General features: G+C 41.1%; 1 protein-coding gene across 1 annotated transcript in view; it reads left to right on the top strand.

Annotated features, from left to right (window-relative positions):
* The window catches only part of cacng2b (calcium channel, voltage-dependent, gamma subunit 2b), a 72,642-nt gene extending 64,670 nt beyond the window's left edge, over window positions 1–7,972 (top strand). Inside the window, exons 3-4 of the mRNA XM_085355603.1 lie at window positions 3,772–3,912; window positions 7,440–7,972. Of these exons, the coding sequence (XP_085211729.1) occupies window positions 3,772–3,912; window positions 7,440–7,972 (674 nt within the window). The remainder of the gene's footprint in view (window positions 1–3,771; window positions 3,913–7,439) is intronic.
* Window positions 7,973–17,104: the final 9,132 nt, after the last annotated feature.

The following is a 17,104-nucleotide window of genomic DNA, read 5'->3' on the forward strand; positions in this document are numbered from 1 at the left end:
ACACCACCTGAAATCTCGCAATAATTAGAAATCAATCCTGCCACTTAGTGTCACGGCCTGGAGGTTCAGCTGGTCGCTGATCAGCTGTTTCTCTCTATCTCTCTAGTTCTCTCTCTCTCTCTCTCTCTCTCTCTCTCTCTCTCTCTCTCTCTCTCTCTCTCGCGCCAGGGCGGAACTCATTATGGGTTCACGCCCTTGGCCCACGCCCTCGGAGGAGGAAACACCCGTGCCTCATCAGTGTGGATGGCATTTAAGCCAGGAAGCAACGGCTGTTCTTCGCTGGATTGTTGTGAGAATTTCACCCTCTGGACTGTTTTCCCTGGTGTTCCCTGAGTGACGAGTGTTCGAGTGGATTCGTGTTTGGATTGTTTGGAGAGAGACAAGAGTGTTCACCTGGATTTCCCCCCGGAGCCCTGCCCCTCTCACCTTTTGTATATACACTCATTGGACATTGTTCACTAATAAATTCTCTTGTGTGCATCAATCCCCGGAGTCCAGCGCGTGAATCCACCTTGTACACCGTGACACTTAGACCAAATTAATATCAGCTGGTTCAGTCCCATCTGAGGGCCTATAAAAAGGTGTCTCATGTCATGACGGGTAAAACCAGTGAGCTCTCTCAAGACCTTTACAACCTTATTGTTGTAAAACATACTGATGGCATTGGTTGCAGAAGAATTTCTAAACTACAGAACGTTCCAGGTGCTCTCTGAAAGATTTTAGTCACATGAGTGAAAAGAATTATCAGAAGACTTTTCCAAAAGCCGAGGACCACTTGTGGTAAGCTACAGAAAGATCTGGAATCAGCATGTACCATTTTTTCAAAGCAAATAAGTAATACACTCGAACCAGATGGCATTTTGGTGCAGGATGCTGTGGTGGCCATGCTGGTACAGTTTTGAATAAATCCCCAACACTGTCACCAGCAAAGCACCCCCACATCAACACACCTCCCCCTCCATGCTTCACAGTGGGAACCATGCATGTAGAGGCCATCCATTCACGGCGGGTGGAGCCAAAGATCTCAAATATGGACTCATCAGACCAAAGCACAGATTTCCACTGGTCTAATGTCCATTTCTTGTGATCCTTGGCCCAAACAAATCTCTGCTGCTTGTTGTTTTTCTTTAGTAGTGGGTTCTTCTGTCTTTGGACTTCTGCATCTCAGCTTCTTGCAGTAGTCTGTTTTCACACGTGCTCTGAATGATTTGTACATATACTGACTCCTGTAAAGACAAAGAAAAGGCTGAACAGATTAAAAAACTCTACTGTAAAGATGAGAAAAGTTGTGCAGAGTGAAATAGAAACAGTCTGTCAAAATTTAGCAATAGGTCTATGTCGGAATCCGGACTGGTCCCTCTATCGGTGACCGAGGAGCTAAGGGAACGCATTGTGCCAACAAGTGTCCTCACAGCAAAAGCAAAATCGTGTGTGTGGTATAGGTATTACTCATGTTGTCACTGTAAAGATTACTGTGACACAGCCGTAACCCTTAGTGACTAGTTGGCAACTCCCTAGCAGCATCCATTCACTATGGAAAAATCCATATTGTCAAATCAGTTGGCAAATGTTTGGTGGAGGTTGCTGGTTGCCGCTGAGTGCTGCTAAGAGATTGCTGCAGGCGCCCATATTTGCATGGAAGATGCCAACTCGTTTGCAAACACAGCCTAACTCTTTTAGAGGCACAGTTTTTACTTTGAAGGCAAAAATTCTCTGTTTCTTGCGTTTTTAAAGTTGCATTGTCACTTATCGAATAGTTGTTTGTGTCTACAGAAACATAGTTGCAGTTGTGGCAATGTCCTAGTGACCAAAGCTGTTAAAATTATCAGTGCAGAATTGTATACTTCTTTGACAAATTTCTACTAATGACTATCAGCAACCTCCAGCAACCACTTGCCAACTGGTTGGAGAATATATATTTTTCCCTAGTAACCGGTCATTACCAGCAGGTCACCGATCTGTTGACCTGCAAGACTGGAGCTTTAGCAATTGATTTCAGAGTGACACCCAGCAACCACTCACAACCAGTCAGGGAATACTCATTTTGTTCCCTAGCAACCACCTGTCTCTAGGCCTGTCTGACTGGGGTCTTGGGCAGGCAGTAGTTAGTAGTAGTAGTTAGTAGTAGTTAATGCTGGACTGATTCTCCAGAAGTGCAACTCAGTGTAACATCCTCTGAAGTCATGTTTACATGACTGTGAGTGAATGTGACAGAAGGCAACTTTGCCTATTCTTTGAATATGTGTGTGTCTTTGTGTACGTACAGTGTGCACCTGTTATGAAGGATTTCCACCTTGAAGACGATTTGCACTGACAGCACATGAAGAAGAGGTGATGGGGTTAAAACAAATAGGAGGGAGAAGAGTAGGAGGAAGAGGAGGAGGGGAATCTTGGTGCAGTTCCAACTCTGAGGTCACCTTAATATTTGATCTGCTTCAGTGGATGAAACGGTCAGAGAGCAGCTGCAATAGAGAGTTGGAGGGAGAGAGAAATGCAGGATTAAAAACCAAATGAGGGAGGGAAAAGAAAACCAATATGGGAGCTACTGACATTAGAAACAATACCAGGGACAAGACCTGCTCTTTGTTCATTTTAAGGACCTTTGAGCAAAGCAATGGAGGCAAACTCTGGTTTATTACAGCCAGCATTGTTTTGCCTTTGCTTTGTGACCATAATTTCGAGAGACATAGGATGTAAAGTCAGGTCAAAGGTCTGCAAAATTGCAGCTGTTTACAATAAACACTTTTGTTAGTAGTTTCACAAGAAGCATAAGAATAGTCTTTGCTTCACAGAGTCTTGCACATCTGGATTTTAATGCTAGATTCATTGAAAACCAGAGCTTAGAATATTGGCACACTTTCTGCAAGGGAAAAGGAAATAACCTGAATGAGCTTGCTGAAATACAATCAAAATTTCAGAATCGTGACACTGGTCTCCTCAGAAACCGGCTCCATGACCACAGCAATGCCATGACAACCCTGAGGCCGATCAGGAAATCAGCAACGCAGATGGCAAACAGACAGATGATGAGGACAGACACATACAGAGAGATGGGGCGATAAAGGGATGACGAGGGGTTTCATGGAGGGAGACAGACACGATGCCCATTGGAGGATCTGATACAGATAGAAAAGGAGGAAAAGTGGCAAGGAAGTTAAACAAAGTAATAACAATAATATTATATACAGGGCAATAAAAGATCCCTCTTTAGGATCATATCAAGGATTAGTTGTACCGAGGCGCTCCAAAGTGGTAATTTGGCCTACTGCTGAAAATTTGTGCAAGCAAATGTTGTACACCGCTTTAAGCATAATTGTTTTCAATTTTCACAGGATGATAGCAGATATGGTGCTTAACCCCTTCCACACTGGAAGTCCCTGTCTTGCAACCTGGGTGTAGAAGTGTTTAGAAAAAGTCACTGAAGAACACGAGACCTAGAAGAAGTTTTTATTACATAAAAAAGGTGTTTAAGTTGTTAAAAGTATTTCCTGTTGTGCTGTCAAGTGCAGCATTGCTACTGAAAGAGACTGAAGAAATTCAGATTACCTTCACAAATGGGAAATTTCTGTTACTGATGATCATTGTTTGAGGTTTAATAGTCCAAAAGCAAAGCATGAAAGCAGCTATTTCTCTGAAACCGTTCATACTTTGTTAGCTTCTGGTTAAAAGATTTGTATTTGCTCATATCTCGTGCCATACAAGGAACTAATGTCAGCGTGTCCACCGATGACAATTATGGTAACTATTTTTTGCCTTGATGCATGTATGCAGGTGCTGTACGAGCCTCCAGTATCTTCCCCATCCTGAGTGTGATCCTGCTCTTCATGGGGGGGCTGTGCATCGCCGCAAGCGAGTTCTACAAGTCACGGCATAACATCATCCTCAGCGCCGGCATCCTCTTCGTCTCTGCAGGTATTAAGGGAAATAGGAAAACAGGCAGACTTAGAGATATAACAGTCAAAGTGGGTGAGGAGATGGAGGTAAACATTAAGAGGAAGCAAGTTAGAGGAGGTAAAATCTTTGTGGATGTATGAAGAGGCAGATGAAAATGAAGCTGACCAAAGAGCCAGCGTAAGTTAAAAACTATACTGATATACTGGGAGAAAAGGGAAGGGGAGCATATTAAGCAAATATTAAGAAAGGTTTCTGTTAGACTTGATGATTTTTTGTTACCACTGTGAAAAATAATAGATATATAGATTATACAGTGGTATGATTTACTTTACTACTAGGAAAGTGATTGAAAGTGAAAACACACTGGCTAGTCCACCTCTCAATGGCTTAAGAAAAACAATAGGAAGATTAGGAGTGGCCTTGCCCTTACCTGAATCAGATTGAGATGCTGTGGCATGATCTTAAAAAGGTGGTTCATGCTCAGAAACCCTCCAATGGCTGAATTACAACGATTCTTCAAAGATGAGTGGGCCGTAATTCCTCCACAGGGCTGTAAAAGATTCATTGCCAGTGATCACAAATGCTTGATCACAAATGCTTGATTGCAGTTGCTGCTGCTTAGAGTGGACCAACAAGTTATTAGGTTTAGGGGGCAATGACTTTTTCACACAGGACCAAGTAGGTTTGGATTTTTTCCTCTTAATAATAAACACATTCATTTTGAAACTTCTGTTTAAATTTGTTTAATGATCTGAAACACTTAAGTGTGAACTTGACCATGTCCATATTTATATATATGGCCAAAAGTATTTGTTCGCACATCTAAACTTGGGTAACATCCCATTCTAAATTCATAGGGTTTAATATGATGTTGACCCTTTGCAGCAATAACAGCTTCAGCTCTTCTGGGAAAACTTTCCACAAGGTTTAGGAGTGTTTATGGGAATTTTTGATAATTCTTCCAGAAGCACATTTGTGAGGTCAGACATTGGTGTGGGAAAAGAAGCCCTAGCTCACAGTCTAAGCTCTAAATCACCCCAAAGGTGTTCTATCGGGTTGGGGTCAGGTCATTCAAGTTCTTCCACACCAAATGTGCTTATTCTTGGACCTTGCTTTGTGCACTGATGTGCAGTCATATTAGAACAGAAAGGAGCCATCCTCAAACTGTTCCCATGAAGTTGGCAGCATGAAATTGTCCAAAATGTCCTGATATGCTGAAGCATTAAGAGTTCCTTTCATTGGAACTAAGGGACAGAGCCCAACTCCCAACACCATAATCCCCCCTCCAACAAACTTTGCAGTTGGCACAATACAGTCAGATAAGCACCGTTCTCCTGACAACCGCCAAACCCATGCTCGTCTATCAGAATGCCAGACGGAGAAGTGTGATTCGTCACTCCAGAGAACATGTCTGCACTGCTCTAGAGTCCAGTTGCACTGCGTTATACAGCACCACATCCGACACAAGACAAAGATAGTGCAAGTTGCCATTTTGCCACAGAATTTTTCTGATTGTGTATGTGTGTGTGGCTGTGCATGGTTCTAGGCCATGGCCTACTGTGCTGCACTAGATAACTAGTTCCCCTCCAAGTCAGAAGTGAGAGATGCAGTTCTGTCTCTCTCTCTCTTTCTCACTGTCTGCGTCTGACTCTCTCACCCTGTTGCTAGGCTAAGAGGGGGCCACTGGGATTACACTCTAAAAATAAGGTGTCCCTGATACTTTTTCTCTGATCCATCTCAATCAGGCCTACAAAGTCCTCACACCTCGTACTGCTGCTCTATGTCTTTGTGCAGAACTGTTTTCACCGTTTAGCTTTGTATTCGTCTTTTTTGTCTCTCTGGCTGTCTGTCCATGTCTGTGTCTATTTCTGGCCACACACACCCAGAATCCTCTTGTATCATGTTGAAAATACAGAAAGGGAGATAACAGAGAGCCTGACAAAGGATGTGAGTTGAAGCTCATTGGAGGCTGGGGGGAGAAAGAGGAGGGTAAAATACAAAGGCACAGATGAAAACATTCAAATAAGACATAAGAAATAAAAGTGAACCTGCCCCAGTTTGGAAAAAAAAATCCTGCACTTTTGGGAATATGCTTTCTTTCAAGTATCACTGATTCTACTCATATTAATGCTGTTGCGCATAGATGCACATTGCACATTGATAATTTACTAATTTATTTGAGGCATATTTATGGTTCTCTGCCATGCTCATTCATCAGCCACTTCAGCCATCAGATGTGAAGGACAGCTATTTGGCCACTTTCCTGGTGGATAACAATAGCAGTTGAAATGTAAACAAATTCAACATAAAAGCCTCAATTAAATATGAAAAGGTTGGTTTCTTATAATAATCATAAATGTCATTCTAGGCCCTGTGACTTCCTATTGAATCATTATACTTTCAGTGAAACACTACTATGTGTCAAAATAATGACAAATCATAATAAGTGATTTTAAGCTTTCAGAGATTTGATTTTCCCCTCAGGGAAAATGTTCGGTATTAAAGACCTACACTTGGGTTTGCCAAATTACTTTTGTACGTCTGAAAATAGGGGCTATGAATAAAAATGAATGTAGTTCCTAAACAGTTAATGTGATCCTTTTTGTTAAACCACTAAAATTAAAGCTGCACGTCTGCACTTCAATCACATGTCGACTGTTAGATTTGAAATCCCCAGTGGTGGTGTACAGAGGCAAAACTACAAAAGCTGCGTAGTCCAAAAAACTTGTGGACCCTACTGTACATGCTGAACTCGATTCAGCTGCTGCTGGTACCAGCTGTCCTAAATACAGTACTTGCTGCCCTTCTTACAGAGAAAAGTTACAAAAATGTAGTCAGTCTGAGCAGACAGTGAAAAGTGTGGAGGAAGGTAAGATTATTAAGAGGAAAATATAAATATGACATATGATGATCTTAATTTGACCTGATTTTATAACATATATGTTTTTGCATATTTACTTTGCATACACCGACATAACATTATGACCACTGACATGTGAAGTGAATTATGATGCTTATTTCTTCATCATGGCAGCTGTTAGTGGGTAGGATATATTAGGGAGTAAGGGAACATTTTGTCTTTAAAGTGCATTATGAGAAGAAGCCAAGTGGGCGGAGGCAGTGTGATGCTTTGGGCAACATTTTCAGATCATGTACACACTTTCATGGAAACAGTATTCGATGTTGTTTGAGGAGCACAACAGTAAGTTTGAGGTTCTGAATTGAATGGATGTGCTGGACAAACAAGTTCCATCCATGGAGGCTCAACCTTAAAACTTATAGGACTTAAAGGATCTGTTGCTAACACCTTAGTGCCAGACACCACAGCACACCTTCAGGGGTCTAGTGGAGTCCATGCCTCAATGGGTCAGGACTGTTTTGGCAGCAAAAGGGGGATCAACACAATATTAGGGTGGTGGTCATAGTGTTACGCCTGTGAATATTTCATTATACTGAGGTTAATGTGTGCTTAACGTGTGGCTTTGTCTACGATTGGCTGCATTTTAGCTCTTGAGCTAATCTCCATCCCTCATTTCTTTACCCAGGCCTGAGCAACATTATAGGAATCATTGTGTACATATCAGCCAATGCTGGGGATCCTTCCAAGAGTGACTCCAAGAAGAACAGCTACTCCTACGGCTGGTCCTTCTACTTTGGCGCCCTCTCCTTCATCATGGCTGAAATGGTGGGTGTGCTGGCTGTGCACATGTTCATCGACCGACATCGGGAGCTGCGTGTGGGGGCACGAGCCGCCGACTACCTCCAAGGGGCAGCCATCACACGCATCCCAAGCTACCGCTACCGTTATCGACGCCGCTCGCGCTCTTCGTCTCGTTCTACAGATCCCTCGCACTCTCGCGAGGCATCGCCAGTGGGCCTGAAGGCCTTTGGGACGCTGCCCTCCACTGAGCTGTCCATGTACACGCTCCCCAAAGGCCAAACAGGCACTCCGACAGCCACCTATAACTCCACGGAGAGGGACCACAACTTCCTGCAGGTCCACAACTGCATCCAGAAGGACCTGAAAGACTCAGGTGGCCATAGCAACACCGCCAATCGGCGCACCACACCTGTATGAAAATGACACAGACATTAAGAGAAATCAGAGGAACTCTGGGGGGAAAGACAGATTGTGGCTTAAGGAAACAGAAAGAGAAAGAGGGCTCCAAAAGACTGAGGAGCGAGGGGTAGGCAACAGAGGAGAAGTTCTGAGAGCTCCACAGCACCTCAGATAATCACAGTTTCTGTTTAATAGAAAGGAAATGGAGTAAAATTGCATAAAAAAAAGAAACATGCATGATTTTCCCATGAACCATTGTTTAACAAGTTTTGAACATGTTTGTAAAGAGTTGAGGGGAAGGTCGGGGAAAGATGAGTGGGGATGGGGGGCATTCATGATGCTGGGTTGGGGTGGTTGGTGGTTGTCTCGGGGCTGTGGAACTGTGGAGTGGTGGGCTGGGCCAAACTGCCCATTTATAGGCGAACTTTATATTTTTTACTCTTCCTCAGTCTGATTGAAAGGCCCCACAGCCCTGCCTATGAACCAACCCTCGCACTACCATACCACAAGCCCCTCCCCCCCAACACACGCACCCTAAATTCCCTTATAAACCCTACTCCTTTCTTTAGTTACTGTATCTTCTTGATTTCATTCTTTATTCGCATTAATACTGTGAACCATTGCGGTACGGGATTTTAGCAGGGAGCATTTCAGGCCGCAAAAAAAAGAAAAAAACCAAGAAAAAACACATAAGTTAATATATGTATTGATTATATATAAATATATGAACATATATGTTAATAAATCATGACTCGACTTCCCTGAAGCAAAAAATATCAAGAAAAAAGAAAAAAAAAGAAAGAAACAACGTAACCTACAATGAAACTAAACCGAGTCGTCATGGAAACTAAACCAAGGCGGAGGATTCATTGTGACTGGCTCATTTGACGGGCAAAGGCTTCAGCCTACTTGATAAACTCGTATTGGTTAGCGTTAGATACATTATCACATTCTTTTACAACAACAACAAAATCGTTTGGCCTTCCGCCAAAACCCTGGCAGCCTTCTTTGTTCAGGGTCAGCTAGATGTGAGTTGGCCACTCTTGCTTTTTCCCCATACAGGGGTGGAGTGAAGAGAGAACTCTGGGTAATGGATGGTCTCTCTGCAAACTTGCAGATGACTATGGACAATGAATCGTCACTACTGCCAAAGACACAAAGTAGTGCGTGTGAGAACATGGCTACGAGTGAGCTGAAGCTAAGTGACTCCAAAAAAAAATTAAGAATTTTCATGCATGCTAATCTAAAATCATCCGATCTGCTTTTAAGAAACCTATGTTTTGAACAACTGAACAATGATACCATGTAAGGGCAGTGGGAGTGAAAAAAGTAGTAATTAATGTTACAGTACTGTGTCAATTTCTACTTTTCTTTATCTTGTTTTTCTTTTTGAGTGGGTTATTTGGGGTGGGGTCTCATCATGCTTGAAACAAAAAAAAAAACAACCTTTGAAAAACGTATCAAGGCTCTTTTTTTTTAAACAGAAGAGAATCTTATCTTGCCTTTTCATTTAATTTTATTTCCTCCATTACTTTGGACTTTCACACAGCCTTAGTCTCTTTCTTTATCTCATTTTCTTGTTCTTTGGTTTTGCTTTGTGTTGTTGTAAATGACAAATTAAAACAAAAAAACAAAAAAACATAATGTCTTTCAAGGTGCCAAAACTGAATGATTCTGAACTTGGATGCATCAAGTCCTGATGACAAATAAAAATTGAACCCCCCGTAGGGAACTGAATGAGTCTTTGTTGTATTATATCTGATCTAACCTGAACGTGAAACATGAACATGTAGAAACCGAGACTACAAGCCCAACTGCTGTTGAAGATCTGGCTGCTGGGCTGGGGGTCAGCATGCACTCAGCTTTATCATCACTCTGGGTTTATGGCTAGCTTTGTGTTAGCATGCTGACTAAGCAGATAAAGTTGTTTCTGCATTTTTGTTTGATTTATTTCCCTTGTAGCCATGGTGTGTAAATAACCTTTGTAATGCATAACTGTAACCATAACGTAATTAATAAATATTAATACATTTAGTACACTAACAGTAATCCACTAACGTTACATTACTGCATTACTGAAAAATATTTTGGGACTACAGTAATGCATTACTTTGGAACACATTATGCCCAGCACTGGTGATCCTTCTGTGGAAGTTTGCACGGATGCCTCGCCAACGCATGAGTCTTTCAGCCAGAAGAGCTAAAAAGAAAATGAGCCCAGAAGTTTTGTTTTTTCATGATGTGGTATTTAAGTATGTGATAGATGAGAACATTAATGTTCAAGGATGTGTTATTTACTTACTTGACATTATAGATGCATCACTGATGTTAGCTGTACTGCTAATGAAGGACATTGCTAATGTGTCCTTTCCCACAAATGACTTATAAATCTAAGATGTAACATCTAAAAAACACTTCATAGATTTGATATTCACCGCTTGTTTAAGCATTAGATGAAATGTCACGTTCTTTGATAAGGTACAGAGCAATGCAAAGGTGGGCAAATGGCCGCTTCGTTACACTCTGGTGTGTCACGTAACTGTTGGGCCACTAACTCTAATCTAAATAAAATCAGCTAATTAAATCTGACATTTATTGTTCTGAAAACTGTAGGGAGTGCCTCTACATTAGGGCTGAACGATTATGGAAAATAATCTAATTGCGATTTTTTGCCCCAATATTGCGATTGCGATGCGATATGCGATTATTTTTTAAGGTCTTTGTCTTCTGTATTATTAAACAAAGACAAGCAATACATCATATAGTATGGCCAATACTATATTACATTAATTTTAAACTGTTCTTTCCTGGAAGACAGACCTCTGTTATGATGACATGAGGTGATGCATGAATTGATGACTGACATTTTTATTTAACTTCTTCAATCACAACAGTATATTTGAACATACACAATAGTTTATTTTTAGCTTACAAACATCTGAGCATAAAGTGCTGACAAGGAACCCTGGTGTAAACATTAAAATGAAAGTCAGTACAATGTGCAGATTGCAGAAATATATATAAAAAAAATCAGTGGCTTTACCACACTCAGTTTTTCGACATCTGTGAACTACTAGACAGTCATTCAATTAAAAAATAATATTAAATAAATAAAACTAATAAATAAAAAATACACACATCTTACTGATCTCTGCAGTCAGTAACATTACACATAAAGTGCAAACATAATAGCAATTGTATAAACACACACACAAACACGCCTTTAAAATTTAAAGGCGCGAAATTGGACGGTCTAGCCTTCTGATTAGCGTCACCGCTGTCTCGGTGGAGTTTAATAAACTCGGCCGTCTGCTTCTTGCTATCTAAAATATAACCAGACACTGGTGTAAATTCTCAACTGTCTCATACTTCTGTTTAATAAGTTTTCTGTTTGACGTTTAGTCAGCTGTGTGAAAACCAAGGAGGAACCCACCCGGGGGATTAATAAAGTTTTATTTTATCTAATCTAATAACTTTAATCTCAGCCAAACCGATTTACTCACGAACAAACAAAACACTGAAAAAAGCCCAACAATAACATTTTTAGGTTGTCTAAGTGACTTATATATTACGTTTAACCCGAGCAGCGAAACTCCGCGGTGATCTGAAAATGATGTGCCGGGAGTTGTGCCGTTCTCGGCCGCATCAGTAACCCTCGAGCTCCCGGCTAGCTGTCGAGCTGGTGGGTAGCAGACGCCTCTGAAAACGTCGAAGCACTTTTGCAAATATGGGATATCTTGATAAACCGAGCAGATATTTGATGTTTACACAGCTACTTTCTCGCCTGAAAATATGTTAAAAGTTTATTTTGTGACCCAGAAAGATTAGTATGAGTAATTTTAAAACTTAGTAGCGGCCGCCATTGCTGGAAACTGGAGTTTGGCTGGGCCGCGCTATGAATTCTGGGATATGGTAGTAATTTGGACAGCCTTCGGCGCGTCGCTGTGACGTAATCGGTCTACAAATGCGGCCTCAGGAGGATGCAGCTCATGAATTTGGACATGTCCAGAGTATAATCGCAGCCTTTGCGGTTAGAAAATTGCACTTGATCATGTCGCGATATTATCGCAAATGCGATATATCGTTCAGCCCTACTCTACATTTAGATGAGATCCTACTGCCATGAGTGAAACACTTCCAAATGGTTAAAGCTGGTTCAGCTGGAACAGCCAATCCTAGCAGTTTGGCTCACAGTGGCTCAGGTGATACTCGGTCACTTTCATTCATTCACTTTGACTTTGCCTTCTTAGTCACTCATTCACAGCACTCTTCAGCATCCCTCTTTCTGTCATTCTTTCACTTTTTTCTCTGTTGCTGTCAGCTCTTCATCAGCTGTCTGTCCTGCCATTTCCATGAGCTCTGGAATAAATCTCAAATTCTTAAATCAGCCTCGATGTCCTGCATGTTGCATGAAAGTCTGCATCATGCGCTGTCTGTCCCTCTCTTTCCTCCGTCCCACTCTCTCTCCTCCCCCGGTGTGATGATCAAAGTGGCTGGCATGTCTCTCTGCAGTACTGCTGAGATCACTGAAGAGCAGTGAGCGAGTGGGGGAGGGAGGGAAGGAGGAAAGAGTAAAGGGAGTGGAGTAGCAGTTCTGCTCTATTCAAACAGCAGCACGCTGCCCCCATCTGGACCGGAGGTACATAATGATTTTTCTTCATCACAAAATTTGAACTTGGTGACCTCGCCGAAGTGCAGGGAACATAAATCTTCCACAGAGCATTTGCACCATGAATATATTGGAGGCTAAATTTTGTTGATTCACAACAGAGTCTAGAAAGATTTTAAATATATTTATAGCATCATTCCACAACAAAAGCCATCAAGGTACTTTATACTGTAAGGTAAAGACCCTTTAATATTAGAGGGAGAAAGCCAACAACCCCTGAAACAACCCCTATAATCAAATGCTTAGAGGAAGGGTTTTTTTTGACTAGAAGCAGGCAGACTTTACGTCATTCCCTCATCTGTCACTCAGCCATCTTTCAAATCTGCTCTCTAGAGTTTGCACAAAGCCAGTATCTGGTATAACCACCTTTTCCTTCTTTAAGTAGAATTCAGGAATAGTTCTCTAAGCTTCTTTAAGGGCATTCAGAGCTCTTCTTCAGATGTTGGCTGTCTTTCGTTCTGTTGTCTGTCAAGATGATTGCACAATAATTTTAAAATAATGTTGAGGTCCAGGCTCTGGAGAGGCCAATCCATGGCTGACTGAGAGTGTTTTTCTGTCCTGGTGTGCTTTTAAGAAATTAATATAGCCACTAAGGTGACTGTCAAAACGATGAAAAATACTGCTGTAAACAGTTTATTTTACGACATCGCGAAACAAACGATAGCGTAATAGGAAACGATAGACATTTTTATATCGTCATTTGATATATATCGTTATATCGAACAGCCCTAACATACACTCTTATATTTGTACATATATTTATTCTTATAATTCTCAGATTTACCCATTCGTATATTTTGCTTGTTCTTATGTTATTGTATTTTGCACACCTCTGTTGCACACACATAAGAATTTCGCTCACATGTGCTGTACCAGTGTACCTGCACATGTTATGTGATACGGGAAATCTCCAATTTTTTTTAATTTTGTTTTTTTTGAGATTAAATAATATACCATTGTAAAGACGACACAAGAGTTCCAGAGGCTCTTCTGGGAGCCAGAGTCGACCAGAAAACGTTTCCCCGAGCTTGAGTCCTCTATGAAGAGCAGCCTTTCCTTATCGGCAGCGGTCACAGCCGCTACAGAGCGCTGGCAGGCTTGTTTCCCTGGGCCTTAAAACTGCAAAGGCGGCACGGTGCTGTCACGCTGATGGTAAAAACACAGGCCTTTACCACAGTGCCGCTGTGCCACTTTATTTTTTAACAAAACACTACGCTTTATGTATAAAGAACTGCCTATTCTACTACTTATTGAAGAAAAGAATCCACAAAAGATTAGTTTTACTTTCTTTTATTTGTTCCAGATTAATTATAAATTATTTTTTAAAAAGCAATGAAATGCATCAGATGTCTCCCATGCTTTCTTTTCTGCTGTAATTTTTTTTTTTTGAACATAAATTGGTCTATTGAAAATAAAATGTAGTAAGAAACACTACATTTTTTCAATAGGCCAATTTATGTTTAAGAAAACCCCAACAATCAAATGATCCCATCTGAGCAAGCACTGGGCGACGGTGGGAAGGAAAAACTCCTTTGTCTTAAAAAGAAGAAACCTTCGACAGAACCAGGCTCAGATGGTGCGGCTTCTGTCAAGACCGGTTGGGGGTTAGGTAGTTAAAAAACTACTCTAACGGTACAGCACTACAGCTTTTTGGTGGAAATGGGTGGAAGGATGGGTGTTACACCTCGTTTCATTGGAGGTCTTACAGGTGGTCGGGGTGTAGATTCAGCTTTTTTACAAATAGGTGGCAGAGGGACAGGACTAGGTCGTGGAATTATACCTAGTTGGGTGGGAATAGGTTGCTTTCCACTTCTGGATATAGGTGGAACACACATCCTACAAAAAGGTGGTAGGTTGTCGGTCGAGAAAGTTTCCTTTTTCGTTGGTTGTGTGACTTGAGGAGCGGGTGTCAACTTTGTGTTTTTCGGTCTAATGGGTGGCAGTGGAGTCCGCTGTAACTGTTGTTCGTCAGATGCATCTTCCCTGCCTACGTAAATGTATTTATGTTCCTCAAAAAGGGCAATGTCTTTTTCAACTTGACTCATTGCCTCTTCAAGAAACATTTTGTAATTGTATTTTTTGTGCTGTGAAGGGGAGATAGTAAAAGGGAGGGATTGATATTCAAAGTTTAGCTCATTAAACCTCCTCTTTAGGCCCTGGAGAATGTTTTGTTTCTCCTGTTCGGCCAGTGGTTTAACTGTTTCCTGTTGTTTTGTTAACCAGGCATCATTGTCCTGCTTAGCCTTTTCTTTCTCTGCCTTTCTTCTACGCAGGTAGCCTGGAACGATTCCGTAATCGTTTTTCTGTAAATAAAAGGGGACAAGTCCAGATTTCTCAAGGAGCTGCTTGTCCCCTTTGCGTGTATCCACACAAGCAGGTTGAGCCATGACTTTCTTCATGCCTGTGTGTTCTGGTTTTTTCCTGAATGTGTGTTCAGGTTTTTCGCCTTCTGGCCTCTGTGGGCACATTTCGCGATGAGATGGGGCCTTAACTGTTCTTGGCACCATGGTCCTGTGTTCATTTTTATATTTATTTTCTAATACAATTGCTTCCCTGTATTTAGAAATATACATTTTAGGTTTGGGTGGAGGAAGAGTACTCTACTTTGGGAGAAGGTTATAAGCGCTTTCATCTGAAAACACAATTCAATCGCTAGCTTAAAATCACCTGCAAGGGAATTCTACAACTGTGTGTCGAGGCACCCCTATTTATAGATTTTTATGGCCTGGCATGTGACATCATGGTGGCCTGGCATGTGACATCATGGTGGCCTGGCATGTGACATCATGGTAGCCTGTCTTTGTTCTGTCATTTAAGCCCCACCCCCCTGGTTACTGTTGCTATTGTAACTATTATATTATGAATGCTGGTAGCTAGCATTCCACACACACACATACACTTTTTGCCAAGGTTCCAGCTGCAGTCACCAAGACATGTAAATGTATTTAGTAACCCTCTGGGGTCCAGAGTATAATTGGCCGTTTTTGACTACTTTTGATTTTACCTCTATATTTCACCTTTAAAAAAATCTTCTTCTTTTTTTTTTTTTTTGGCACAACCTCAAATATCTGAAATTTGAGTTAATTTTTCATTTATACTATATTTGCACAATAGATCTAAATTCAGACAAAAAAAATTCAAAATCCGAGTAGAAAATACTTGTCATTTTTACTGTAAAAGCCACAAACATGTTTAAGGAATTGTTTTCATAACTTGAAATGCGAATAGAAGTTGTACATTTGTAAAAATTATGCACAAGTTTTGCAAACAACTTTATGTTCAGTATAATATATGCAGGTTTTCTTCCTGAATACTATCGTTGTTTATATTTACTGCGGGAAGAAACGGTTTTTATAAGGAAAAACACTAGAAAGCACTCAGTCCCCCTCCCAACTCCCCCAGCCTTTCCTATTGGTGAAAAAATATACCATGTGGACCAATCAAAAAATGATAGGGCAACATAGCATTTAGTTGTTTACGAAGGCGGGCAGGTGTATACATATAGTTTGAGTCTGACGGCTCTTTGTTTGCTTCTCATCTGTAAACTCTGCATACTCTCTCATGTGATTCAGTTTGTTTTGAAAAGTCTCAACAGGATCTTGAGCTTTATTGTGAAAGGTTTACGTGGAAAACAAACAAGCGTACAGCGGAACCACGCGATGGTTTTACCGTCATTGTTGCTAACGAAAACACGTAAAAACAGGCACTTGCCCGCCCATAGTGTGGTTATATTAAATATAAGAGAAAGAGAGAACTTTAAAGCACTGCCAGTGTGTTTTTGATCATGTTGTGGGGAGAAATGAGGCTGCTGCCAGTCAGATACTTTCCAGATGGAACTGCATGGTGGCTCAAAATCTGACAGTACATTTCTGCATTTATAATTCTATTCATCTTGACGAGATCCTCAACACCAATGGCTGAAATGCAGCCCCAAACCATGACAGAGCCTTTGCCATGTTTTACAGATGGCTGTAGACAATCACTGTTGCCCCACTGATATTGATAATGGCTCCTTGACAGTTAACCTTCCACTGAGACCATTTCTGATGAGGCTTCAGTGGACAGTAGATGGATCAAATGAGGTCTTGTGTCAGGCCTCTTAAATCTTTACCTTTGAACCTACTACTACCTACCTTTATTCGCTTTGCTCAATTGAGAACTTTGTTATTTTTCAGGTCTGTTTCAAGAACAAAATAACTTGGTTTGAGGGTTGGTTGAATTTTTTTCCACAGTATTGCACTCTTACTGGCTGGGAGCTCGCAATTTTATTGTGATATGAGACGACTGCCAGTTTCACACATTGCTACCAATGACTGTTTTGTTTTGTTTTCGCCTGAGGACTTTAAGCTAGTATTTGTTGGCCATTTTACTATTTGTGCAACTCTGGTAAGGATTTACAAAACATCTATTGGACTGCTTTGTACAACAAAATGGGGGGAAGTTATGAATGTTAATGGTTATCTCAAATGTAATATTACAAT

This window comes from Diplotaxodon limnothrissa, linkage group LG6 (assembly GCF_057381915.1).
Source record: "Diplotaxodon limnothrissa isolate DT_005_m linkage group LG6, D_limnothrissa_male_GT1.1, whole genome shotgun sequence".
In the NCBI taxonomy this organism is placed as follows: Eukaryota; Metazoa; Chordata; class Actinopteri; order Cichliformes; family Cichlidae; genus Diplotaxodon; species Diplotaxodon limnothrissa.